This window comes from Mercenaria mercenaria, chromosome 7 (assembly GCF_021730395.1).
Source record: "Mercenaria mercenaria strain notata chromosome 7, MADL_Memer_1, whole genome shotgun sequence".
In the NCBI taxonomy this organism is placed as follows: Eukaryota; Metazoa; Mollusca; class Bivalvia; order Venerida; family Veneridae; genus Mercenaria; species Mercenaria mercenaria.
This window is the reverse complement of record NC_069367.1, coordinates 31,221,829-31,230,906: the sequence shown is the minus strand read 5'-3', so window position 1 is coordinate 31,230,906 and position 9,078 is coordinate 31,221,829. Positions and strand designations below refer to the sequence as shown.

The 9,078-nt window shown below is 34.3% G+C and overlaps 1 protein-coding gene across 1 annotated transcript; it reads left to right on the top strand.

The window, feature by feature from the left end:
* Positions 1-3,248: 3,248 nt before the first annotated feature.
* Positions 3,249-8,487, top strand: LOC128558488 (tumor necrosis factor ligand superfamily member 15-like). The gene is made up of 2 exons (XM_053547976.1): positions 3,249-3,488; positions 7,098-8,487. The coding sequence occupies exons 1-2, from the start codon at positions 3,407-3,409 to the stop codon at positions 7,529-7,531; spliced, it is 516 nt and encodes a 171-aa protein (XP_053403951.1). The 5' UTR covers positions 3,249-3,406; the 3' UTR covers positions 7,532-8,487.
* Positions 8,488-9,078: the final 591 nt, after the last annotated feature.

Below are 9,078 nucleotides of genomic sequence, written 5' to 3'. Positions count from 1 at the left end.
AATCAATTCTAAACCAAAAAAAAAAAACCCCAATTTCATACATATCCAACATATCTTTGAAAATTTTGACAACTGGAGTCCATAAATTATGCAAACTTTCCCCTACCAGGAAGCTACCAAAATTTAACTAGAAACATTTTTAATTTTTCTTTTTAAGGCCCACTGCATACAAAAAAGAGGCCCTCGGGCCCTTGTTTTATACAAAATTTAATTCCAGCTCCCAAACCCTTGCGAATATTATGAAATTTTAAGTCACGGGTACGGGTGCTGGACCTGCTCCAGGAACTAAACCCAAAATTTCTTTGAGCACCAAAAAAGGTCACCGTCTTAACGTTTCACAAAATACCACTAAAATGCAAATTTGTCTATTCCAAAAAGAAAATGGTGTCTTTTTGAAGATAATTACTTCACGGGATATTTAGTTATGATGTACATGACTTTAAAACCCAAAGAACGGACGCATCAAACCACGAGCCCTGTTAAAACCTCAATTTGATAATAAACATTTTCCCCCGCGAGTGATGAAATATAGAAAAACGTTACTTTTGAGAAAAAAACCAAATTTTCAAAATCCATCTATTTCGGGGAAAAAGATGTCTATTCTCTAAATTTTGTGGCTGTGACTGGAATTTTAAGTTATATAAAATATTTACAAAATTCTAAACTGAAACGAACAACGAAATACGGATTCAGAAAGGGCAAACTGCCGAAAGGGACCCCCGAGTCTGTTTCCACAGTCCCCCACCCCCAAATTTTTCTGTAAAAAAAACTTAAATGAATTAAAAAGAAAACCCAAAAAATTTCATTTAAAAGCCCTTTTTTTGAAAAGACTTTAATGTCCCCGTAAAAATATTCAAAATAAAAAAGGGGTCATAAAAAGATTTATCATTTCCCTTTTATCGGCTCGGAAAACACTGAAAAACTTTTTTCCTGTCTTTAATCGCCCGGGGGATCCCCCCATTTATTGCCTTAAAAACTCTCATTTGCTTCAAAATTAACTTTAAAAAATCATATTTCCTTTACAAAAACATAACCCGAAAAAAACCCCTAAGACATCAAAAAAAATGCACATTGGAAAAACTTACCCAAAATTTTCAAGATTTTCTCTTAAGGAGGCAGAAAACCGTTTTTTGACTTTTCGGCCCCAGAGACCGGGGCCCAACCAAAAATTTCAAAACCTCACACAAAAGTCTGTAACCACACACCTGAAATAAGATATTGCAACCTTAACATCACTGTATGTCTATCGTTACAAACCCTCTGCAATACATCTCTAATATCTAGGTTTCTGTTTACAAGACCTGAATTTTGTGCTCTCCCGGTCGCGGAAACTGATGACGAAAAAAGCTAAATTTGCCAATTTTTTCAATCGCTGCAGAAAATTCCTGAAAATGATAGCCACAATTGCTACAACTGTTCCGTACTCCAGTAACACTGTAAAATCTGAAAATAAGCTGAAATATATGGGCCCTCCGTACCGTTTTTTCACTATTCCACTTTTCCTGAGGCACCTGCTAAAATGACAACCCCACTTTCAGCTAGCTCAGAGGAAGCATGTATACGCTCCTGCAAGTCATTACGTCATACTATCAAGATCAAGGCTACTCAACTGATTTTCTTTAAATAAGTGAAACTCAATTCTAGCCGCTGAAACTTCAATTCTAGCAATTATTATTATTTAGAAGTTCAAATATGCACTTCATTCCGTAAATTGCCTCTTATTTGTAAATTTCACCCCGGCCAATTCGACACTAACAGCTCAAAACTGTTTACTGCCTCCTTAACGAATTACGCTATTGTATATAGATATTTGTCATAGTTATAGATATGTCAGTAATTTGCATTTAAAGCATACGTCGTATATCTCATATATTCAATTAACAGTCAGTCATGGCCAAACGAGATGCCATCCAAATATAAAATAAAACAACATAAATAAATAAAAAGTTCTACATCAAATTCTAGCTGTTTCTTTTTTAAGGTGTTATTTTGTTACTAGGTCTACGGATAATAACATAACCATGTTATTGTTACAAACACCGTGCGCGAGCAGTATTGCACAATAATCGTAAAGCCCACATTAGACCACATTCTTACACTCAATACTATATCAGTGTAATAAACAATCCTATATATCTATTTCCGATATTTCCGTAATATAATCTGCGCGCTATTAAAATTGAAATAACAAAATAAGCAAATTTAATCAGTCCAGGGAAGCGGTAGAAATAGTCTGTAACTAATACAGCCTGGAACAGGAGTTAAGATTTAAAAGTTTCGCCGTATCAGTATAATACGGATGAAATAAATTGTTGAGCATGGAGCTTGCTTTCAAGATTTTGATTAACGCGGTTTTATGGACTGTTGTTGTTGTTTTAGGGATTACGTTGGCTTTAGTTAGTTCTTTATCGGATCCTCCAACTACAGTGAGTGATGATGAAATATGCTTACAAACAGATTATGGTACACTTTCTTGCGGGAAAACAACGGACATGCTGCATAATTACCTGGAAAAGGTTAGTTTTTTAAGCATTAGGGCAGATGTTTATGCTTCTTTAAGATGAACTATATAACCAGCTATATTATCAATTCCCTGATTCGACATTGCTATTTAGCTCGATGCTATTGACCGTATTGTGTACACTTTATAGTCGGTTCAAAAGTTCTTCAAAGCTTACGTTTTCTAATGTTGTTTTCTTGCCGACTCAAATTAAACTTGTATTGTATTGTATTGTATTGTATTGCTATAAAGCAACTGATTTCGTTAACATTGAATGTATTTGGAGGCTTATCCATATTAGAAGGAAAACAGAGAAAATTTACAATGTTTTTCTTCATAATAATCTGCTCTGGATAAATTTCTCAATCAATTTTGAAATATACACAGTGGAAAGCAATACATTTAGTTAATTAAAATGCTCGAGAATTTGATGGGTACTGTAGCAGTGACCCTATCATAAACAAAAAAGCCTAAGGTTACATCATTGTATTTAATCATTAATTATCATGAACAAATCTGATGTAAGTAAAGTCAATTCATATGTACAGTGCAGACATGAAAGTTCACTTCCGTACAGGAACAATGCTTGCAAGAAACATTTAGTCAAACTATACAAATAATAACAGATAGATTATTTCGTTGGCTTAATATGTGAGCCGCGCGACTAGTCACTTTACTTTAAGACGGTTGATGTGCATCCATATTAGGAGACTTCCTTTTCCGAGTGGTTAAGGACACTGACTTAGAATCACTAACTCCACACCGATGTACGTTCAAAGTTAAATTCTTTCATGCGACGAAGCCGACCAGCAGGATAACGGACGGGCGACAGGTGTTTCTACCCAGGTACCAGCCTGTGCCTTAAATAATAATTGGTGAAAAAAAGACGAAAACAGGGACCGCTTAATGGCTATTTATGACAAATACTTCTGGGAAAGAAAGCCTGCCGCCAAGTTAACTGGAATGAAACAACCAAAACCAAGACTAAGTAAAACTATTTACTATTTTCATAAAGTTTGCACATTGAGCTGGCAAAGTGTGGTAAATATTTATTCATGAAATTGTACCAAAAGTGACAGAAGGGGACATATATTTAGGGTCGTCAGGATATCGCTTCATCAACACTTTTCGTGATGACAATGGTAGCATGACAATGGTACGACAGTACATGTACTTGATGATGTCACAACATCACGATAATGACAATTCTATGTCACTAAAATACTCAAGACATTATAATTACACAGTCGCATAGTCATCATCATGCTATCGTATTAGCATTATCTCCCTGTCACAATCCTGCTATAGTGCCAAGTAATATTAAAAAAATCCCTTTACGAATGACCAGAGTTATAGACCGGTTATGAAATTGCATAAAAAGCCCAGTTCACATTTGACCTTCAGGGTAACATTGCTAAGCTGTTGTCTCTTCCTGTTTAACTCCGCCTATATAAACGATTGGATTCTTTGTATTTTCCTTTTAGAAATACAATATAATAGGGTTATTATGGCTGTATTGATCTGGGATGCTGTATTTGACTCGAGTGGATTTTTGCCTGATCGAATCTGACGAGTATGATTCGACCTTGCAAAATACATGAGAGCCGAATACAAAATTCCCAGACCTATCTATTGTTATAATTACATTTTTATCATATACCTCCACCTTTTTATTTGGTAATTTGTTATTGAACGAAATCTTAAGTTTATAGATGTTAAAATGGAACTTAGTGAAGTTATGTGCGCTATTTATAGATATTTGTAATGTTATACATATCTATGAGAGTAGTCCAATAAGATACGAAACCAAAGGTACAATACGAATTGTTTCCTGTTTGTTCATATTTATTTGTGAAATACAAGCCGATTTTAAACCGAATTTATATAGATATATAATAAATATTTATATCGTGCGGGTGAACACTTGGTGTGGAAAACCCAGTTTCCGTTTGTACCAGAATAAAAAAAAAAAAAAACAACAACAACAACAACAAAAACGAGGAAATACCGGCTTTTTCAAATTATTTCGTACGGAATTACAATGCATTATGAATAAGTAATGGTGAACATCATTTATCGGATAACGTAGAATAGTGGCTTCCGGAGCTGAAAGTCATTCAATGAATTTATGGCCACCCGTCAGATAATTATTTTGGGGATCATGACGTTTTTGCAAGAGCGGAACACTCTTCTTCAGTACCGGGGAACGATGATTTCTTTTGCAGATTTTTGTTTTTTGCACAATATCAAAAGTGTGAAGAAATTCTATTATTAGGAAAACAATTGCCCCGAATTCTAGCGTACGCATTTAACATAAATCCTCAGAGTCCTGACTGGGGTCACAAACATTTCTCATATGACATCAGTCCTAGTTTTTCTAGGAAGCGGACTCTAAAAGAGTGATTCAAAAAAGCTTGAAGCCTTCATCACCACAGAGCAAATGTTCACGTACAACGTCCTTTTATAGGACATAAATTATACAAATCTGACTAATATAACCAACAATAAAAAAGTGTGCATGTGACATTGTCTCCAGAATGTTTACGGGAATGCGTATATTCATAAAACTTGACTTGGACTTAAAATGCTATTTTGGTATTGCATTGTCATTGTTAAATAAACATGCATTGTAACTGAACTTTACATGCATCGAATTACAGCCTTATACTGCATGTCAAACGTTGCTAAATCATACATGTATGTTATCATTATTGTATGTTTGTTATTCTTATTCAATGACGTGTCAGTCATATTCTAAAATTTTAATTATATATGTCGTATTTCTTATTGTATGTTCGATATTCTTATAGTAAATGTCAAAATTGTTATTCTATATTTCGTTATTGTTTTTTAAATCTTTTATATTGTTATTCAATTCGGTGTCAGTCATATTCTAACTATTGCCATTGTTATTGTATAAGTCGTTATTGCTATTTTATGTTCGATATTCATTATTGTTATTCTATATTTGGTTATTGTTACTGCATCTTTGATATTTTTATTCAATGTGGTGTCATTCATATTCTAAGTTTTACCATTGTTACTCTATATGCCGAATCGCGGCTGTATATGGCATACCAAACGTTGCTAAATTATATATCCATGTTATAATTATTTTATGTTTGTTATTCTTATTCATTGTCGTGTCATTCATATTCTAAAATTTGCCATTTTTATTGTACTAGTATATTTCTTACTGTCATTGTACGTTCGATATTCTTACTGTAAGAGTCATTATCGTTATTCTATATCTCGTCATTGTTACTATATCGGACATTCCGTCCGTCCACAATTTTGTGTCCTGCTCATAGCTCTGCCATTCATCAAGGGATTCTAATATAATTATTTGGCACTTATTTCCTCATAATTAGACGACGTGTCATGCGAAAAGCCCGGACCCCTAGCTCAAGGGTCAAGGTCACACTTGGACGTCAAATGTGAACAATGTCTTTCATGCTATTTCATGCTGGTCAATACCTCATTATGATTCATCAAGGAATTTTTAATATTACTTGGCACTGATGTTCCCCATAATCAGACGATGTGTCATGCCAAAAACCTAGATGGGAGTGAACATAGGCTAGATGTAGCTAGAGTAAATATTGACAAGAGGACAGTAGAGGCGTTGGTTGCAGATAATCCTACCAATGATGTAATAATTTGAAATGTAGAGGGAGCTGTAGAGCCTCAGTTTAGTAGTTTAGAGTCAGCAGTAGAAACTAGGGCACAGTTAAGCTTAAAGTTCCGTCTCAGGTTTTAGATATATCTAGAGAGATATTCTTAGAAAAGCAACAGAAAGATAGGACTTCAGATTTGTGTAGAAAGGAGGCTGAGGAAGGTACGATTAAGCAGTGTAGAGGTAAGGGTTCAGTTAGGTTTGAGATTAGGAATAAGTTGTTATATAGAGAGTATACCGCCCAGAATGTAGAGAAAAGTAGACAGTTGGTTGTACCTAGATGTCTTAGAGAAACTGTACTGCAGGTTGCACATGATTTATTAGTCAGGTCATTTAGGAGTAAGGAAAACTACTGATAGGGTATTAGGATAACTTTACTTGCCAGGAATATATTTTGTTGATAGGGTCGGTAGATCAAAGGTCAAAGTCAGCGTGACCTTAAAACTGAAGAAAACTTTAGCCTACAGGCGTTACATTTCATAGGATAATTGCTTGTGAGCAGTGCACGGGGGGAGGGGCGTCAGTAGGTCAAAGGTCACCGTGACCTTGAGACTGAAAACGGTTTCCGATTGATAACTGGAGAACGCTTTAGTCTACATATATCAAACTATATTTCTGCACACCATAATTTGTTTATTTACGATGCAAACGCACCCATATGCGTTTAATTTGTTGGTATCGCCCTTGATGAACCGTGTTTGTAATTTGAAAGATATAACTGTCTAAACGAAATAGAATAAAAATGCTACCACAGTAAAATTAGAATTATATCTGTATAATTAGCCTGAAATACATAGTTTCTTTAATTTCATGTCTACATTATAGAGATTATATATGAAATCAATTTAAAAGAACCTGAAAAAAAGCATTTGCTCTAGACTTTAGAATATCTGTTACAAAATGTTTTTTTTTATTTTTCAGGTGATAATAACGCTGAAATGACACCAATACGAGTTTGGCAACAGAGAAGTGATACATTTGGTTTCCTACAGTATGGAGTTAGATACAGAAATGGGCGTCTCGTCATTCCTATTTCTGGCACATATTTCATATATTGTTATGTAGATTTTTTTGAACTATGCGATCCGTCCACCGGTAAACCAAATGTTAAGAATGCAAGCATACCAATTAAACACGGTATCTTTAAATTTAATATCTTGGATGCAGAGGAGTCTGAATTAGTTTCGAAAGTTCAGCCCCACACTATTTCTAGCAATCGATACTTCAATGTGTACAGCAGTTACGTATCGACACATGCTGAATTAAAAGCTGGAGACGAAATATCTGTGAAAGTATCAAATATTACTTATTTGAAATATACAGAAAATAATTTTTTTGGCTTGAATCTTATTTAGACCTCCTCTATATTGAAGGAGTCTTCGCTCGCGGTGGAGGGGAAGTGATAGAAACCTTTCATTTGTTCTTGATATTCCTTTCAAATACAAAAAGTGGTGGTTCCCTGACAAAGCTCATACGAATTGCATTTTTGAGAGAGAATGCTTATTTAAAAATATTGCACTCATAGATGTGCAACAGAAATAGGATGTAAACAACAAGAAAGGTCCATATTATTAAGCGAAAGGGCACCTGTGGTCATGGTTACCGATTTTGGATAAGTTCAGATGAATTTATGGGATTTAATTTTCACACATTCACACTTTTGTTCATTTATATAGGTGTAGGCCGATTGCAAACTTAACAGCACACATATATTGTAGCAAAAATAGATGTCATTTAGTTCATTACCATTACTCGTACAGTAAATGACTTTGTATTGTGCAGAAATATTTACAGATATTACGTAATTGCTAGTGTTAGAAAGTGAGAAATGCATGCTTAATTTGGAAAGCTGTTTTTAGCAGCATTTTTTAAGCATATCCACATATAATATGACAGAAAAGCTATACATGTCTTACTGTTTATAGGGTTATTTGGCCCACTGAAACTATATTTGTACGTTTAAAGTATGTCTTATTTTATTCATTCGTTTATTGTTTATTAAAAGCTAAAACTATTTCTTGTTTAATCCGACTTATACGCATGCACGATTTTTATGATGTTTTGTATACACGTTCTCATACGCCATTCAGTGTGAACTGTTTTGTTGTCTGCAGATAAGCACTCACAATGATTAAAGACTACGTCACATGATAACAAGTGGCGGATATGTCACGTGATTGACTAGTTATTAATGCCAGTTTGTTCATGTTTGTGTAATAAAAAGCATTTTGAAAAAGTATAAATATGCCATTCTTAATCACTCTTGTGAAAATAGCTGACACAAAAATGAAAAATAAATATATATGTTTAAGTTACATTGTATGTTTTCCCTTAAAATGTCCATGTCCGTAATACTTGCATTTAGCAGGTTGTGAGTGTTCTTTGTGAAATTATTATAGTGTACTTTCTAAATAGACTGATTTGTTCAGCACTGTTCGTTGTAACAATATTTATACATGCCATCATTTAATTAAAAAAAAAAGATTTTTTAATGAACGAACCACAGTTTGTTATTGTATGCGAAGGTTGATTAAATATACACAAGCTTTATACGCAGCTAATGTGTTAGTATTATATCACTTGTGCTGTAAATTAAAGTTATTTATCAGATATTGTAACCGATCGATGTATTATGATGCGCCATATTCAATGAAGCGTCGCACGGGTATTTCACGTAAAGCAAGTATGCAGTTACATATATTTGTTTTTCTTATTATATGAAAAGAGAACCGGAGTCTTTACTGCGTATAAAATCCAAGAAAATACGGAGTTGTTTTCTAGTTAATAGTAGAAGCAGCAGCAGTAGTAGTAGTAGGAGCAGCAGTAGTAGTGGTAGTGGTAGTGGTAGTGGTAGTGGTAGTGGTGGTAGTGGTAGTGGTTATGGCAGTAGCAGTGGCAGTGG